Below are 20,248 nucleotides of genomic sequence, written 5' to 3'. Positions count from 1 at the left end.
GACTTAAGTGAATTGTCTAATAATAAAAAGATAACTAGGAAATCCATTTATACTTACATATTTAACAATATACTTCGAATACCTCAGAGGTCAAAGAAGAATCGTGTTGGAAATTAGAAAATTTTCTAATAATGAAAGCAATGCTATATTTTAAATCTTATGTTGGTAAAGTCATACTTGGAAAGAAATCTGAAGAGCTGAAATTAATAAAATAGAAAATTCATAATGCAATATCGGTGTATAATTACTAAAATTCAGTCTGAAAGACTAAATAAAACTGGTAAATCCCTGCTAGGATTAATCAAGGGAAAAAAAAAAGAAAAAGGGAGAGAGCAAGAAAAGGCATAGATAACCAAAATCAAGAATGAAAAAGGAGATCTCACTATAGAGATCTTATACCAAATACCAACAGACACCATTTATGAGAATAAAGGCCAGTCTCACCATGAACATAGATCTAAAATTCCCCTTCAAATTTTAGCAAGCCAAATCTAATAATATATTCAAAATTAATCATTATAGCAAAATGGATTTATTCTGAAAATACAAAGCAGTTTAATATTGAAAATGCAATGAATATAATTTGTATTAAAACTTGTTAAAAGAGAAATCAAATGATCTTCAGAAAAGAAAGCATCTGATAAGATTAACTATCCATTCACGATTTTAAAAAACTCTTTGCAAGCCAGCACTAAAAGAGAGTGAGAAGGATATATATCAGAAGCCTACAGAAAGTATCATACTCAATGGTGAAACAAAAAGCATTTCCCTTGAGTTCATGAATAAGAAAAATCATTCCTACTTCTGTTTATTATTGTCTTATGGGAACTAACCAGTGCAATAGAGAAAAGATACAGGAAAGACATCAAACAAATAAATAACATATACCTCCTTATTCATAGATGATATGGTTATATATGTCAAAAATTCAAAAGAATCTATAGGTGAGTTTTTTAATTAGGATGAGTTATGTTGGGGTGCCGCTCAGTTGGTTGAGCGGCCAACTTCGGCTCAGGTCATGATCTCGTGGTCCATGAGTTCGAGCCCTGGATGGGGCTCTGTGCTGACAGTTCAGAGCCTGGAGCCTGCTTCAGATTCTGTGTCTCCCTCTCTCTCTGCCCCTCCCAACTCATGCTCTGTCTCTCTGTCAAAAATAAACAAACATTAAAAAAAAAAAAATTTAGAATGAGTTATGTTGCTAGCCAAAGCAAAACATAAGCAAACAAAAAATCAAAAACATTTTATTCCTATAAATCAGCCAAAAAATAGTTACAAAATGCATTTTTAAGAAATATATTATTTATAAAGCATAAAAAACAAAATACTTTAAGAATGGACTAATAAAAGATGTGCAGGGTCTCTTGTAGAAAACTGTAGAAAAGCATCAAGAGATGATATGTTGTAAAAATATTATATCTCCCCATATTGATCTGTAGACTCAATGGAATTCTAACCAAATCTCAGAAGACCAGGTATAGCCAAGACACTGAAAGAGAACAAAGTAGCAAAACTGGTTTTACTGCATAACAATAATAAAAGTTTATTCTGATAAAACTATAATAATTAAAAGGCAGTGTGGTATTGGTGCTAGGCTGAATGAGAAGACCAGTAGAACAGGATACCCCAGAAACAAATGGATGCATTAATAGGTGCTTATTTTATTAGGAGGAAGAAAAGTTGTCACTGCAAAACAGCGTGGAAAGAACAGTCTTTTCAATAAACAATGCTGGGAATATGGGGGGACAAATCAATTGAAGACACGTATATAAACTCCCATTTCATACTGTACTAAAAAAAGGTATTCAGATAGATTATTAAGCAAAATGGAAAAGTTAAAACCAGAAAGCATACCTTAAAAAATAGAAGATAGAAGAATATCATCATGGCCTTGGAGTATAGTTTTATTAGGTCACAACAATCTCAAGCATAAAGGAAAAGATTGATAAATTTGGCTAAAACTTTCTAATAATGAAAACGAAAGACACCAAAAAAACACCGTTAAGAGTAAAAAGCGAGACAGTGTGTGAGAAGATATTTATGACACACATAATCAAAAGAGTGTGTAAATATATAAAAATTCCCACAAATCATTAAGAAAAATGTAGAAATTCCAGTGGGAAAATGCATAAAAAATTTAAATAGGCACTAGACAAAAGATAAAATCCAAATGGCTAATAAACATGAAAATATGCTTAACTCATTAATAACTAAGATACAAAATAAAATCACAATAAAATACTACCATGTATCTACTGGAAAGTATAATAATATCAAATGTTGATGAGGTTATGGAGTAGTGGAAACTCACTACATGCTGGTGGGTGTGTACATTGGTACAATTTGGAAAACCATATCTGTTGAGTTGGAGATTGTATTCTGTGTGATCCAACAATTTTGCTCTTAAAGTGTACCCAGAAACATGCACATGTGCACCAGAAGCCATTACAGGAATGTTCTTAGCACTATTTATAATAATGAAAAATTAGAAACAACTCCTATCCATTAACAGTAGAATAAATAATGGTATATTCATATAATGGAAAAATATATACTTACAAAAAGGAATGAAGACAACTATAACCAGTAGTATAGATGAATCTTATAAACATTGAAAGGGAAAAGCCAACACTGAAAAACATGTATTGTAAGATTCCACTTATATAAAGTTCAAAAAAAGGTAAAATTAAACTGGTTTTTAGGAATGCCCATTTGATAAGACAATAAGGAAAAGTATGACTATGATTACCATAAAAATCAAGTATTTAGAGGGCTGGAGGGAAGAATATGTGATAGGAAAAGGGAATGCACAGAGGGGCTTCTTGCGATGTTGGCAATGAATTTCTTGATCTAGGTAGTAGCTGCATGGTAATTTGCTTAATAATAATTAAGCTAATATGCATATTATGCACTTTTCTGCATTTGTGGCTTTTTTCACCATTTAGGAAAGATTTTAAAATATATATATATACCTACATAGATACATATTATATACATACATACATATGCAAATAGTAGTTATAAAGATAGATGGTCCTTAGGCAGAATGGTGTTAATAAATGGTGCTGGGCTGTCTGCTTTGGCAGACTGCCTTGCTGATCTTCCTTAATAAGGCTATTGAAGCCTCCCACATATATATGTATATGATTAAAGTCAAACTGTGAGAGGAGAGATCTATAAATTTTAATCTTGACGGATTTAAAATTTTCTAAATGCCTTCGATCTTATTCTTTAGGCAGAAAGTTGTTTTTCATCTCATTTGGTGGTTTGGCCAAATGAAATTTTTATGGTGACCTTCAGTCAATTTTATGCCATAGAATTACCTGTAACCTTTCTTGTAATATGTCAAAATAACAAAGTTTTTCTTATATGTTTTCTCCTTTACTATCTTCACTTCTATCTTATAATCGTGCAGCAAATTGAATGATACCTTTGAAAACTTGTTTCTGGACTATCCTTAGTATATCACCCTTGGTTTTCCTTATGTGCAAAGGAGACATTTAAATTGGGATTTGTATAATTCAAGGTTTTTAGGAATTTTAAGGTTTTTTTTTTTTAACATGGCTTTGATTCTAGTCACCACACATTTCTAGCCCTAGCATTCTGTAACCAAGGAAACGCCCTACTTTCAGCATAGCACAGTACAAGTGTACCTTTTAAAAAAATATTCCAGTTTGAATATTCTGTGTATTCTGGAGATAATATTCTAAAGATTATCAGTGATCCTGGTGTTAGGGGGAAATGAAACCTAAATTTTATATCTTAAAATTGCCCAAAACAAAATGTCAAGTGTAAAAAAGGTCTTTGTTTCTCCCAAATAATAATAACCTGAAGCTGCCATTGCTGTATATGTGCACATATACAGCTTAGGGAAACCAATGGCTAAAATAAAATCCAACTGAAAAATAAAATTTAAGTTTAAAAATTTCTATGTAGCAAGTTTCTAAGGTCAGTTCATCTACATTTACTGTAAGCTGTATAAATATACCCAGAGCATTTAGGTAGACCAGTTTAGGTTAAAATACAAAGATGAAAGAGGTATGTCTACTCTAATGAGGGAGACAGATATGGATATGAATATAAAACCTGCAATTAAGTAAGTTCTATAATAAAAAAAAAGTTATTAGGGGTGCAAACAATTTGATAAGAGTAGAACTTACTATGAAGAGAATTTTTAACAATATAATTGGGATGTAAATTTTTCTGTTAAAATACCTTCACACTGTTGGTTATCAGAAAGCTCAAAAGTTATTTTTTTCTTTCAACTTTTATTACGGAAATTTTAAAACCTATTCAGATGTAGTGAGAATATAGTCTAATGAACCACCAAAGATCCATCACCCAAGCAAACTTGAAATTAACGAAAACCTGAAGTCCTTTTTCAAAACATGGCTTTTAAAGTTCAGAAAGTTACAGATTTATTAACTGCCTTAGAAAAATAACATCTAGGGGCACCTAGGTGTCTCAGTCTGTAGAGCGTCCGACTTCAGCTCAGGTCATGATCTCATGGTTCGTGGGTTTGAGCTCCATGTAGGGCTCTGTGCTGACAGCTCAGAGCCTGCAGCCTGCTTCAGGTTCTATGTCTCCCTCTCTCTCTTCCCCTCCCCCACTCACACTCTGTCTCTCTAAAAAAAAATAAATAAACATTTTAAAAATTAGAAAAATAACATCTATACAAGTATGAATCCAAATATATACGTATGGTATAGTTTGAAATTTACTAATAGCTCTTTACTTTTCAATAACTTTCTATTCACATGCCATTAGTGAGTATATTTTTACTTTATATAACAGCATATGTGTTTTATTTTAAACAGTGTATTTAATAGTATTACCTTTTTAAAACATGAGCATAATATCTGCAATAACAGTGGAGTGCTATTACTTTCCTTCAAAGCTGAGAATCAATTTGTTTAGGTGCTGCAGACATTGCAAAAAGTGCCCTAATGTCAAGTAAAAAAGAAAATTGAAATAAAACTTTTGTGTATATAAGCTGCACTGTCAGATAGTTCCTTTTGAAACTCAAATCTTCAGACCTGTATTATGTAATCATGCATTTTCTTGATTTCTTATAAGTCTTCATAATAGGTTGCTTATACCAGAACTTCTGTTTCATCTCAAGTTTTGGTTATTTTGTTCACATTATTTTTTAGATGCTATTAAACTACAGCTGGTGGAAGCAGGGCTGGTAGAATGTCTACTAGAGATTGTTCAGGAGAAAGTGGATAGTGAAAAAGAGGAGGATATTGCTGAGCTCAAAACTGCTTCAGATCTAATGGTTTTATTACTTCTTGGAGGTGAGTTATAATTTAAGTCAACCTAAGAACATGATTATTAGATTTTTTTTTAATGTATTGTCTCTTTTGTGAACACTATATATATTAGGCATTTTCTCATTTTCCTGCCTCATTTAATCCTGGTGTGATGATTTGAAACCTTAAACACATCATGAAGAGAACTAGAGATAGTGAACCTGGAAAAGAGGGGTTTTCACTATCTTACAATATTCAAAGAGCTATCATAGGACAACTGTGGCACTAAAAGCTAGAGGGCTACTTGGGACTTAGACTAGAAAAATCCTAAACTCTTTTATAAAAAGAGTCATTACTTGTCCTTTTATGAAATATCATTTCTGAAGTGTATAGTTATCCAGTTGGATATTCATTTAGGAATATGGATTTGTTGCTCTATATTCTTTTCCTTTTATATATTTGTTTCATTTACTTCCAGATGAATCCATGCAGAAATTATTTGAAGGAGGAAAAGGTAATGTGTTTCAAAGGGTGCTGTCCTGGATTCCATCAAATAACCACCAGCTACAGCTTGCTGGAGCACTGGCCATTGCAAATTTTGCCAGAAATGGTAAGCATCTCATATTATCCTTTTTAAATCAGATGTTCTATTTTGTTTTTGTTTTTGTTCACCGTCACATGTACTAAAACGAACAGTTCAGAAGTTAGTATGAAGTGACTGCTACTTTAATTTTTTAGAGATACGAAATACTTAGTGTTTTTTTGTTTTTGTTTTTGTTTTTTTTAAGTAAGCTCTGCTTACCAACATAGGGCTTGAGTTCACTACCCCAAGATCAAAATTCACATGCTATACCAGCTGAGCCAGCCAGGCACCCCTACTTAGTGCTGTTTCTAGCAAATTACATATTTTGTGCAATTTAAGTCCTGGTATTTTAAAGATCATGAATAGTGATTGTAAAGTCCTTCTTTGAGTACTCTGTACTTTAGAGATCAGTAAATTTGAGTCCCATTCTAATATCCTCTTACCTGGGAGGATATGCTCTCTTGCCTGGTGATTGTTTTTTTAAGTTTTTATTTATTTATTTTGAGAGATAGAGAACGAACAGGGGAGGGGCAGAAAGAGAGGGAGGAACAGAGGATCCAAAGCGGGCTTTGTGCTGACAGCAGAGTGCCTGATGTGGGGCCCAAACCCGTGAACCATGAGATCATGACCCAGACTGAAGTCAGTTGCTTAACCAACTGAACCACCTAGGCGCCCCGCCTGGTGATTTTTTAATTTAATAATGTGAGTATTATTTGTAGGGTTATTGTGCCTTATTTATCCTTTTGTGCCTACTAAAGTGTGAGTAATCCTCTCGTTTAGACTAGAATATTTAATTTGGTTTAATAACATTTCCAAGGCACCAGACCTTCATGTTCCTTTCTGAAGTCTGGAACTTCTGTTCAGTCTAGAAACTTATACTGTGTCTAGGAAAATCGGTTCTTCTTGTTTTTAGCTTGAATTTATTCTAATGTGAATTGTATATCATAATGGATGGCTTATTTCATTTTTACTTCCTTACTTCTGAGGATGATCATTCACTCCTTAGTGATGTAATTAGGAATAATAAAATATTGGTAATTGTTGAAGGTAAATGTGGAGTAGTGAGTGGTTCGTTATAATATTCTCTCTGCTTTATACATACGTATTTCAAAAGTTTTGTCATTGAAAAATAAACATCAGCCATGATAACAAAATATAGAGTACTGTCACTGTAACATTGGCAGGACTTAGGCCTATTTGACTATAAATGAAAATTATTGGTAGACATTTTAAGCATGTGGTTTCTATTTACTCATCTAATATATTGTCAGGCTCTGTGCTAGAGATTTTTCTGGTCATGACTTCTCACTCAATAAAGAAAAAAATCTATAAATCTGATGGGAGAAAGTATTGGAATTCATCTTATTTTCATGTAGTTCCATTTTCCCTAATGTATAATGGACAATTGATAGGCATCACTATTATAAAATATTTATAGGTATTTGTAAAGAGGAAAGGAAAAAATGCTTTTGTTTTGTTCAGATGGAAATTGTATCCATATGGTAGACAATGGAATTGTAGAAAAACTTATGGATTTACTGGACAGACATGTAGAAGATGGAAATGTAACTGTGCAGCATGCAGCATTAAGTGCCCTCAGAAATCTGGCCATTCCAGGTAAGACTTAAAAATAGTGAACAACTATGTAAGAAATAATATCTATTGTTTTGGGAAGGTATTTATTTTATGTGATTTGTGGACCTGCCCTGACCAAGAAAAAAAAATCTTCAAATTATTTATATTTTTCTCACTAATAAATGGAGATATATCAAATAAGTTTTCTAAGACTATACAGGTATAATTGTTGTATTTGTTCAGATCATTCAGATATTCTGTTACCTTTTGTAAACTCCTAGATTTTCATCATATTGTATGGTTAAGCTTTTTTAAGCATCTTCAGTTGAGGTAGGATAATAGCATCATTTAAGAGAGTCCCTATAAGAATGACTTTTAGGGGGGGTTTCCCCTTCTATATAAGCAGACATAAGTTTTAAAAATAGCCTTAAGTGTCTTTGGATTAAAGACACTTTGAGCCATGAAATCACATTATCATGGTAAATAGTACAGGAGATAGTTAAAGCTATTATTCTACTTTCTAAAAATAAATTTCTGATTAGGTAAAATAGTATAACTGTATGATGATACAATCTATAAGATATCAATTTAGTTCATATAACAGATTAATATTGCTTATTAATATCTATAACATCTATAGTAACACAATTGGATCAAGAACACAGGTAAAAAGAAACATTTATTAAGCCTGAGGAATTGTGCTTTTTGTAAATAAGAAGACAACATTGTCAGAATTCCTTTTCAAATTGTTTAAGTGTTTTGAGATTAGGTTTAAAAAGCCAGTATGTATGATTTTGTATGTTATGCTCCTATAGACAAACAAGATAATTACCCTCACCCCCAGTCCCATTCTTAAAATACACAGAAAAGCAATATGACCTTTAAATAGAAAAATGTAACATGGGGCCTTAAAAATAGTAAGACAATAAATGTATATTGAACTGAATGACTATCATCAAGAATGCTAGCACCATTTTAACTATATTCTTTTTCCTCTCTCTCTCTCTCTCTCTCTCTCTCTCTAGTTGTAAATAAAGCAAAGATGTTATCAGCTGGAGTCACCGAGGCAGTTTTGAAATTCCTGAAGTCCGAAATGCCCCCAGTTCAGTTCAAACTTCTGGGAACGTTGAGAATGTTAATAGATGCACAAGGTAAAAGAAATGCTTTCCCAATACATTTTTGGTATGACAGTCAGTGTGCCTTAGTTGAAAAGGACTTGTTTTTAGCTTTGAGAATTATGTAATCATAAAGATAAATGGCAAATAAAAGGCAAAAAGAGATTGGCTTTAGAGCTCCATTCATTAATCCCCATGCTTGGTTATAATTGACTTTAAATGGAAATTATATTGCATCTCTTTATTGTACATATAATCCTGGTTTATCACTGATTCATTAGCAGTTCTGAAGGGTTTTTATGTTTTAGTATTTCATACCCATTTTTACTTTGTCTTAAGAATCATGTTTCAATATACTGACAGTCAAAATTTTTTTTAATTTGTTTGGCAGACAGGGAGATCATTTTTCTGTTTACAGAAACAACCATGAAAACCACTGCTTGGAATGACTTACGTTTATTTACTTATTTCTAAATTCTAAACCTTTGTCTGTATTGATTCCTCAGAGTCCTTCTGATACTCTTTGTTGTATTTTGCCAGAGTACTAACAGACTACCAGGCTGAACCACAAGAGTATAAAATTGTATTTTTGTATTTTGTATTAAAGTCCACCACTTTACAGAAAAAGCTAAACAGTCCATCAGATACGGAGTATTCGCAGTTCTTAATAAAATCATTGTGCTGTGGTTTTAGATGTATAGTTTCCTTTCGCACTCTTACAGTCCGTGCCAGGTACTTCAGTTGGTTGCCTATCAGTGATTGTTTCTTTTGTGGTTTGCCTTCTTTCCTATAGCAGAAGCTGCTGAACAACTGGGAAAGAATGTTAAATTAGTGGAGCGTTTGGTGGAATGGTGTGAAGCCAAAGATCATGCTGGTGTGATGGGGGAGTCAAACAGACTGCTGTCTGCCCTCATACGACACAGTAAATCAAAAGTAAGTTCCAGAGGAAACCATTTGCTGGAAAACCTGCAAGTGGCCCCTTTGGAAACTCAATATCATAGATCCTATAAATAAGCTTGCATTTCACTATTTATATATAAATACATTACAGGTGTACCTCAGAAATATCATATAGGTTCAGTTCCAGAACACTGCAATAAAGTGAAAATGCAGTAAAGCAAGTCAAATGAACATTTTGGTTTCCTAATGTATATAAAGTTGTGTTTACACTATATTGTAGTCTCTTTTTAAACTTTTTTTTTTTCAACGTTTATTTATTTTTTTTGGGACAGAGAGAGACAGAGCATGAACAGGGGAGGGGCAGAGAGAGAGGGAGACACAGAATCAGAAACAGGCTCCAGGCTCTGAGCCATCAGCCCAGAGCCTGAGGCGGGGCTCGAACTCACGGACCGCGAGATCCTGACCTGGCTGAAGTCGGACGCTTAACCGACTGCGCCACCCAGGCGCCCCTATTGTAGTCTCTTAAGTGTGCAATAACATGTTTTAAAAAATCATTTTTATGCCTTCATTAAAAAAACACTTTATGCCTAAAAATGCTAACCGTCATCTGAGCTTTCAGTGAGTTGTCAATCACTGATCGTACATCACCATAACAAACATAATAATAATGAAAAAGTTTGAAATTTTGTGAGAATTACCAAAAGGTGATGCAGGCATAAAGTGAGCAAATGCTGTTGGAAAAATGGCTGACAGACTTGCTTAACACGGGGCTGCTACAAACCTTCAGTTTGTAAAAAACACAGTATCTGTGAAACACAATAATAAAATGAAGTGCAATGAAATGAGGGATGCCTGTGATCCAGAATTCTGAAAAAAGAACTGAAAATTGAGGCTTTTAATTAGTTCTAGTCCATCATAGTTAAGAGTAAGGCTTTGGAATCAGACAGAGGAGTTCACGTAGTATCCCCACTATTTACTTGGTCAAGTGTCTTTCACATCTCAGTGTATTAAACCTGGGGTGATACCCACCCGAAAGTGTTGTGAGAATGATTCAGTGAGATCACCTATATGAAGTACTCAACTGGAATGTAGGACAAAGTAAGCACTCAGTAAATGGAACCACCATAAATGTTGATGTTATTATTTTTACCACTATCCTCAGTGTAAAATATCTTCTGTGTACCAAGCACTGACCAAGCTAGCTAATGATATTAAAAATTAAATGATATCTAGATAGTATATGGTGCCCTGAACTCACAAAGTTGGATGAAATCCATTCTCATAGCAGTGTCCAATCTAGTATGTGTCTGACATGTGGTTGATAACCTGTTTTTGTTCAGTGAATGACTAAATGAATTATTTTAAAGATCATAATGGTGGGAAGCTAAGCCAGCTGATTTAGTATCTGTATTATATACGTTTTATTTTTTTTAAGCCTGTTATCCAGAGTGAGCCTTTTGACCATTTCACTTATGTCCATGGGAAAATGTATCACAACTTCTTAACCTAATCTTGGAACAAAATTCATTAAACTGTTAGACTAAATTGAGAGTTGAGGCTTTTCTGCTAATATTTATCACAGGGTTCCCTTTCCCTCATCTAAACCCCTACTCTCCCCTCCCCCAACAAAAAACTTTCCGGTACCCATTAAGCATCCATCACATGTAGGTGCTTTAAAAAGACAAGAGCAACATTACATTGTACCTTTCTAGGAGTGTGTGTGTGGGGGGGGGGGGGGGTGTAACAAAAACAATTTCCCCCATAGAATCTTTTTTTTATTTCAAGTTTTTATTTAAATTCTAGTTAGTGTAACAAAAGGGACGCCTGGGTGGCTCAGTCGGTTAAGCATCTGACTCTTGATTTCAGCTCAGGTCATAATCTCAGGGTTCGTGGGTTCAAGCACCACATCGGGTTTTGCACTGACAGTGCACAGCTTGCTTGGGATTCTCTCTCTCCCTCTTTCTGCCTCTCCCTCACTTGTGCACTCTTTCTCTCAAAATTAAATAAATGTAAAACAAAATTTTTTTAAAGAAAACAGTTCCCCCCTTGAATATTCCTTTATTTTTTTTTTTCTTTTCAATTTTTTTTTCAAATTCTAGTTAGTTAACCTATATGGTAAAATTGGTTTTAGGTGTAAAATTTAGTGATTCATCACTTACATACAATAGCCATGATACAAGATTATAACTTTATGGGCACATTATAACTTTATGTTTATAATTCAGTACCAAATAGACTGGGTTTTGTTTGTTTGGGGTTTTTTTTTTTTTGCATATCTTTCCTACAGTTGAGTGTATATTGCTGCTAAGCAGCAATAGGAACCTTGATTGACATACTTTAATGATCAGAACACAGGTGTGTTCCTTCTGGAGCTCCAGATTAGAATTATTTTCAAATTTCACAAGCATTGAAGTGGAATCTGTGATTCCTTTTGAGCAGTTTTCAGAACATGTTCTATTGAATAATAACCCTAAAGAATATTCCACAAAGAGAAACGGTTGTACGATCAGATTAGAGAAATAGTTCATTTCTTTTCCCTGCCTTTGAAATTCACAGCACACATTAGCACTACTCTAAAAACAAACAAACAAACAAAAAAAAACATCCTTTACTATCGCACAGTGGGTCTTTTTTGCAAGTTGCATCTATTAAATACATTCCACTGAACATACTTTGGAAAATGCTGCTCTGGAATAAGCTTTTAAACACTAGGTTCAAGGGTTTTTTTTCTGTTTTTTTGTTTGTTTTTTTTTTTTTTACATTCCTGTAGATCCTTAACCAACTGTTGTGAATTATAGCTCTGTCCTTGTGTTATTTTTAAACTTTGAAGATCCTACTCCTTTTAAAGTCACCCTGAATTCTGTCTTAGAGTCCAACCCTCTGAAAGTTTGCACTGACTCACAGGGTTTCACACTAGCTTAGTCATCTCAGCCATATACAGTATATTTCTGCACTTGTGCCAATAGGTAAATTCACATCTTCCTTCAAAAGAGTGCCCTGGACTAGAACTCTTGAGCAACTAGCTGGACCTTCTGATTTAAATATCAAAAACAGAAAATATATTTTGCCTCTACATTAGGAACATAAAAATTACCTCCTGTCAAAGACACTTTTTTCTTTCCTTTAAGAGTGAAACATTCTTCGTCAATTATCAAGCTAAAAACTTGTCTAAACAAATGTTTTTAGTCATTCGCTCATTCATCTGACAAACATTTAAATCCTACACTGAGAAGTAGTTTTTGATGCTACAAAGTTGAGAAAGAAAATTTTTTGTTAGGTGATTCAGTGCCTACACCAATCTGCAATCTTATAAATTACCTTGAACTCAGGCCTATTTCAGAACATTACATTGTAATAATCAGTGTTATTATACAGTTTTCAACAAAGTTTTTAGCAGGAATTTATCTCAGTTATTAAGGGCATATTGACCGTAAAAGTTAAATATGCACGACTGTTACATAGATAATTTGCCTTGGTTATGTATGTACCAAAATTTAGCTTTCCATAAGAAAACTTGAGAAACAGGATTGCAAAATAACACATCATTTAAAACTTTGTAAAGCGTTAAAGTATGTCCAAAAGTTTTGGAGATTTTGCAGATACATCTAGGGTTTAGAAGGATTACCCAGAAAAATATCTTACTATTTCTACAGTTTACTTATTATAAGTGAAATGATTTTAGAAAAGTTAAAATTATTTTTAGATGTGGATATTGAAATTATTTGTAATTCTCCAGATGAACCTCTTTGCTCTGTGGAATGGTGCTGATATCCCTTTTTTTTTTTTTTTTTTAATATCTTGAAGTTTAAAAATGTAACTTTAAAATACATCCATAGAGCCTCTTTAGAACACATTAAGTGACTGCCTGTGCATGGCACTATGATGAATTCAGTACACTTACTTTTGGTTAGACCACAAACGGTCTAACTGCCTGGATTTGAATCATGGCTTTTTACCTCTTAATCACTGACAATTTTCATAACTTAATCTGAGCTTCAGTTTCTTCATCTATTAACTGGAGAAAATATCTAGCTAATGGGATTTTCTTTGAGGATAAAAATATGCTAATATCTGTAAGCTACCCTGTGTAATGTCCAGCGTGTAGTGGTTGCTCTATAGAGGGCAGCTATCAATATCATTCTCTTTTGTCATGTAACACAAATACAATGCTTCATTTGTCTTTTATCCCCCATTCTGTCAGGCACAGTAACTCCATAGCGGACCTACTCAGTAAAATTTACTGAAGTAGGAGGAGAGAGGGCAAGGCATTTAAAAAAAAAAAAAAAAAAAACTTCAATATCTGTTCAAAAAAGTGAGATTGAAAAGGACCTATGCTTGAACTTTCGGGGGAGCTATTTGCTTCTGATATACAGTTTCCTTCTTCATTCATGACCTGCCCCTTCTACTACAGTAGACTTTCCAGGGTGAATCACAAAATAAAGAATGAAATAATAGGCCAGGAACCTTCATTAGGTGACTGCATGTGTGTCTATGAATCTCTTGTGGTCTTCTTTACTCAATAAATTCCTTTGTGATTTTTATAAAATTCTTCACTAATTTTAAGAATTTTATATCTGTTTCAAGAAAGTGCCCACCCAGTAAGCAGTGTGTTGAGAGGCTTTCTTTTCATTAGAAGAGACTTTAAAAGATTGTCTTTCACTTACTAAAAGAGGTTGATGAGAAAAAGCTTGTTGGATGCCAGAACACAACTACCATAAAATCTCAGTACTAGGACCCCATCAGTTTAGATTGTTTGATCTCTAAATGTTGTTTGGGCTCAAAGCAAAGACATTACAGATAGTTTTCTTAAGAATTTATATAAGGTGGAACCATTAAAAAAAAAAAAAAAAAAAAAAAAAAAACGTTTTTCAGGGTGCCTGGGTGGCTCAATTGGTTAAGCGTCTGACTTTGGCTCAGGCCATGATCTCACGGTTTGTGAGTTCGAGCCCCACATCAGGCTCTGTGCTGACAGCTCAGAGCCTGGAGCCTGTTTCAGATTCTGTGTCTCCCTCTCTCTCTGCCCCTTGCCTGCTCACACACTCTCTCTCAAAAATAAACATTAAAAAAATAAAAATAACCCTTTTTCAAATATTTTAACAGATTAATTTTAAAAATATTTCTAATTACAGTAGTTTTATACTCTTGAAGCTAATGCAGATGGGGTATTTAATATCTGGCACTTCAAATGACTGAAAGTAGTAAGAACCAAGAAAATTACTTTTAAAAATTCTCTAATTGAGACTTTGCACTAAATCATATTTAAGCCAAGAGTTTTCAGGCAACAAAACTTTGAGATGAAAACAAAAAAATAAATAAATGTGACCATTTTTAAAAATCTAACTTTTGCCATATATTCTTATATGTTCTTTTTATGTAATAACCGTGTAATTATCACACAAACATATGATAACACATTATTCCAGCATTATAGAAAAAGTCACCAAGATGCAGAGAGGTTCTGTAATTTCCTTGGTCAGTGTTGGCACTGGGCTTTTTTCAATCTGGAGCACACTGTCTCCTTTGCCATTGGAGAGGACAGAGCTATAGGTACCATGAGAAATGAGGGAAACAATTTTTTTTTTTAATGTTTATTTTTGAGAGAACGCATGCACATGAGCACGAAGGGGGGAGGAGCAGAGGGAGGGAGACACAGAATCCAAAGCAGGCTCCAGGCCCTGAGCTGTCAGCATAGAACCTGATGCAGGGCCTGAATCCACGAACCTTGAGATCATGACCTGAGCCAACGTTGGACGTTCAACCGACTGAGCCACCCAGGTGCCCGAGGGAGACAGAATTTTGATGTAAGTTCTCCTCAAGTCCCTTTGCATGTAATCCAGTTTTGTCAGATCCAACAAAGACATAAAAGCTTAAAAAAACAAGAGACTTTACCTGGATCACCTGGGGAACAACTGCCTGGTGCTGTAATAAATATTTAAAAGGAAGGACCTTTTTTGTTGTTGTTATTCCAAGTCTTACTCTCTTTTGTTAATCCTGTGGTAAGGCAACATTTGGGGCAATCACACTTTTATTTCTTTGGTAGCTTCTGGGACTCCCTATTCCTTGCTATGAACTGCAATGGTCTTTTCCACCTGGGTAATTTAAGTTGTCATCTTTTGATGAATTTATTTAAAGCTAAAAGCTTTTTCCTTTTCTTCTGTGAAGAAAAAAAAATATGGTTAAATGTAATGATTCATACAGGACACTGTCAGGAAACCACTCAATTTAACAATGAATTGACTGACTATAGTGCAGTTTCTTTCTGTTTAAAAGTAAAGTTTATAATTCTTTGATATTTATTTATTGTAGGATGTAATTAAAACCATTGTACAGAGTGGTGGCATCAAGCATCTAGTTACCATGGCAACTAGTGAACATGTAATAATGCAGAATGAAGCCCTTGTTGCTTTGGCACTAATAGCAGCTTTAGAATTGGGTAAGTACCCCAGTGTCAAACTTATTTTCTCCTATTTTTATCTTGGATGAAATGAAGCACAGGAGTGGAATAGAAGTCAGACAAAACCATGACTAGAAGCCTTTTGCTAGTGTGTGTCTGCAACCTAGAGCTAAGAATATAGGTCATGTTTTGTAGATTGCGACGACAGCTTTTGCTTTTGGTAACATTTTTAGGCCAATCATTGACTCTTTTTTAGAGTTTGACTCTTAAATGTTACTTCAAGTTATAGGCACTTAGTGAATACAGAAAACATTTTCAGAAGGCCTCCCAGAGAAATGAAACATTATTTAGAATACAACAGCACAGCGGGTTTAGAGTCTGCTACTCTTCCAGTGACCCAGACCTTCTCTTCCATCTGTACTACTGATTCTCTTATCTCCTTCTATCACCATGGTTTCTGTTGCTTTACAGTATTGCCCTCATGCTAAATTTTCACCTTCTGGGTCAGTCTTCTGTGTGTTTTACATTCAGAATTCTGCAAAAGCAGAGTTTAAATCAGTTAATTTCTGTCTAGTATATAGCATCCCTCTTGGTCAGAATTCTTCTTGAGAAGCTAGTTCATAGGCATCTAGCTTATGGATAGTAACCTTTGTCCCAGGAACCAATCTCTGATATAGTTAGCTGGGGACAATCAGTCACATGCCTGTGGTTAAGGCCTGAGGCTGCCTTCCACAAAGGAGGACTATAGACTTAGTAGGTTTGTCCTGTCAAAGCCATTTAGATAAACACTGTTAACTGATCACCTCTTAATTCCCAGTGATGACTTATATCCATAATTCTACACAAGAGCAAGTGGACCCACCAACCCCTATCCTAAGGGAGAGGCCAAAACATAAACATCATATATCTTCCTCTAGTGTCACATTTACTCAGATTTTAGATGTGAGAGATTTGGATTTTTTCATCTAAAAGGGTTTTGAATTTTAAAAGTCTTTAAAAAATCACAGGTATAAATAGGATGTAAAATTTTTCTTAATTTTAAAGATAAAACACTTCAAGAAAACATATGCTTATTCTCAGTGACTTGGCCTATAGTTAGAGATGCTTTGGAGGTCATTTTGAGTCCTGGATTAGTCATGACTTAACACAGGGTTTGGGTGGAATCAGCCTAGAAGTCCAACCATCTTGGAGGGTTAGGTTGGAGGAGCTATGATGAATGAATACTTTTTAATATACAACCCACTTTGAAAACCATATTTTTCTAGCCTTGTTTCCTTACAGGTGTTTGATATGATTAAGGAATTACAAATCTTTTGTATGATAATAGTATTAAAGCAACCTTTAAGAGTCTTTTTTTTCTTTTTATTCAATTATAAATTCACATGCAGTTTTGTAAAACTAAAAAAAAAAAAATACTACAGAGATCCCTTGTATACTTTGCCCAGTTTCTCCCAATGGTAACATTTTGCAAAACTATAAACAATATTTTAACTATTCATGTAATTTACCAGTCCTACACAGATTTCCCCAGTCGTTTGTGTGCGCTTGTTAAGTTCTGTATAGTTTTATGATGTATAAGGTTGTGTATCGACCACCATAGTCAAGCTACTGAATGGCTTAATGCCACAAGGATCCCTCCACTTATAACCACACTCACCTACCTCCTACTCTTACCCCTTACCTTGCTTCTAATCCCTAGAAACCACTAATCTTCCCTTCATTTCTAAAATGTTATATATATAGAATCATGTAGTATGTGACCATTTGGGATTGTCTCCCATAATTTCCTAAAGAGTCATCCAATTTGTTTGAGTCTCAATAATTTTTTTTATTGCTGAATAGTGTTCGATGGTAGGTACATACCAGTATGTGTTTAACCATTCCTGTCAAAAAACATCTGGGCTGATTCCAGTTTGGGGCTTTTATTTTTTTTTTATTTTTTATTTTTTTATATATATGAAATTTATTGTCAAATTGGTTTCCATACAACACCCAGTGCTCATCCCAAAAGGTGCCCTCCTCAATACCCATCACCCACCCTCTCCTCCCCCCCCACCCCCCATCAACCCTCAGTTTGCTCTCAGTTCTCAACAGTCTCTTATGCTTTGACTCTCTCCCACTCTAACCTCTTTTTTTTTTTCCCCTTCCCCTCCCCCATGGGTTCCTGTTAAGTTTCTCAGGATCCACATAAGAGTGAAACCATATGGTATCTGTCTTTCTCTGTATGGCTTATTTCACTTAGCATCACACTCTCCAGTTCCATCCACGTTGCTACAAAAGGCCATATTTCATTTTTTCTCATTGCCACGTAGTATTCCATAGTGTATATAAACCACAATTTCTTTATCCATTCATCAGTTGATGGACATTTAGGCTCTTTCCATAATTTGGCTATTGTTGAGAGTGCTGCTATGAACATTGGGGTACAAGTGCCCCTATGCATCAGTACTCTTGTGTCCCTTGGATAAATTCCTAGCAGTGCTATTGCTGGGTCATAGGGTAGGTCTATTTTTAATTTTCTGAGGAACCTCCACACTGCTTTCCAGAGCGGCTGCACCAATTTGCATTCCCACCAACAGTGCAAGAGGGTTCCCGTTTCTCCACATCCTCTCCAGCATCTATAGTCTCCTGATTTGTTCATTTTGGCCACTCTGACTGGCGTGAGGTGATACCTGAGTGTGGTTTTGATTTGTATTTCCCTGATAAGGAGCGACGCTGAACATCTTTTCATGTGCCTGTTGGCCATCCGGATGTCTTCTTTAGAGAAGTGTCTATTCATGTTTTCTGCCCATTTCTTCACTGGGTTATTTGCTTTTCGGGTGTGGAGTTTGGTGAGCTCTTTATAGATTTTGGATACTAGCCCTTTGTCCGATATGTCATTTGCAAATACCTTTTCCCATTCTGTTGGTTGCCTTTTAGTTTTGTTGGTTGTTTCCTTTGCTGTGCAGAAGCTTTTTATCTTCATAAGGTCCCAGTAATTCACTTTTGCTTTTAATTCCCTTGCCTTTGGGGATGTGTCGAGTAAGAGATTGCTCCGGCTGAGGTCAGAGAGGTCTTTTCCTGCTTTCTCCTCTAAGGTTTTGATGGTTTCCTTTCTCACATTCAGGTCCTTAGTTTGGGGCTTTTAAAACTAAATAACTACTATAAATATTCATGTGTAAATTTTTTTTGTGAGCATTGTATCCATTTCTTTGTATATATGTCTAGGAGTGCAATTGCTAGGTTATATGGTAACTACAGGTTTAATTTTTTATGAAACTGTCAAACTATTTTCCAGAATGACTGTACCATCTACATTCCTGCCAGTACTATATAGGTGATCTAGTCCTCTCCACATCCTCACCAGATATTTGGTGTTGACACTTTTTTATTTTAACCACTCTGATAGCTGTAGTTAAAGTATCTCATTATGGTTTTAATTTCCATTTTTCTGATGGTAAAGCATATGAAAAGATGTTCATCATTATTTGCCATCTGTATACATTCTTTGGTGAAATACCTATGGATATATTTTGCTCATTTTTTTAAATTTATTTTTTAATTTACATCCAATTTAACTAGCATATAGTGCAATAATGATTTCAGGAATAGAATCCAGTGATTCATCCCCTGTGTGTAACACCTAGTGTTCATGCCAACAAGTGTCTTCCTCAATGACCCTTGCCCATTTAGCCATCACCCCACCCACAACCCCTCATTTTGTTCTCTATATTTAAGAGTCTCTTATGTTTTGTCCCCCTCCCTGTTTTTATATTATTTTTGCTTCCCTTCTCCATGTTCATCTGTTTTGTATCTTAAATTCCTCATATGAGTGAAGTTATATGATATTTGTCTTACTCTGACTTATTTCGCTTAGCATAATACCCTCTAGTTCCATCCACATTGTTGCAAATGGCAAGATTTCATTCTTTTTGACTGCCATGTAATACTCCATTGTGTATACATATACCACATCTTGTTTATCCATTCATCTTTCGGTGGTCATTTGGGCTCTTTCCATACTTTGGCTATTGTCAATAGTGCTGCTATAAACATTGGGGTGCATGTGGTCTTTCAAAACAGCACACCTGTATCCTTTGGATAAATACCTACTAGTACAATTGCTAGGTCATAGGGTAGTTCTATTTTTAATTTTTTGAGGAACCTCCATATTGTTTTCCAGAGCAGCTGCACCAGTTTGTATTCCCACATGCAAAAGAGATCCTTTTTCTCTGCATCCTCACCAACATCTGTTGTTGCCCAAGTTGTTAATGTTAGCCATTCTGACAGGTGTAAGGTAGTATCTCATTGTGCTTTTGATTTGTATTTTCCCTGGTGATGAGTGATGTTGAGCATTTTTTCATGTGTCAGTTGGCCATCTGGATGTCTTCTTTGGAAAAGTGTCTATTCATGTCTTTTGCCCATTTCTTCACTGAATCATTTGTTTTTTTGG

At 34.7% G+C, this 20,248-nt stretch overlaps 1 protein-coding gene across 5 annotated transcripts in view; it reads left to right on the top strand.

Annotated features, from left to right (window-relative positions):
* The window catches only part of RAP1GDS1 (Rap1 GTPase-GDP dissociation stimulator 1), a 180,102-nt gene that overhangs the window by 147,264 nt on the left and 12,590 nt on the right, over nt 1–20,248 (top strand). For 4 of the 5 annotated variants that reach the window (XM_086704532.1, XM_086704528.1, XM_086704534.1 and 1 more), the window contains 6 exons: nt 5,151–5,294; nt 5,728–5,859; nt 7,315–7,449; nt 8,433–8,558; nt 9,316–9,455; nt 15,729–15,855. In XM_086704532.1, the coding sequence (XP_086560658.1) occupies nt 5,151–5,294; nt 5,728–5,859; nt 7,315–7,449; nt 8,433–8,558; nt 9,316–9,455; nt 15,729–15,855 (804 nt within the window). The remainder of the gene's footprint in view (nt 1–5,150; nt 5,295–5,727; nt 5,860–7,314; nt 7,450–8,432; nt 8,559–9,315; nt 9,456–15,728; nt 15,856–20,248) is intronic. The other variant, XM_086704529.1, reaches the window with a different exon arrangement.

The sequence above is a fragment of the Puma concolor genome, chromosome B1 (assembly GCF_028749965.1).
Source record: "Puma concolor isolate L17-30 chromosome B1, mPumCon1.1.hap2, whole genome shotgun sequence".
In the NCBI taxonomy this organism is placed as follows: domain Eukaryota; kingdom Metazoa; phylum Chordata; class Mammalia; order Carnivora; family Felidae; genus Puma; species Puma concolor.
Note: the sequence above shows the minus strand (reverse complement) of the source record. Positions and strands in the feature narration are given on the sequence as shown.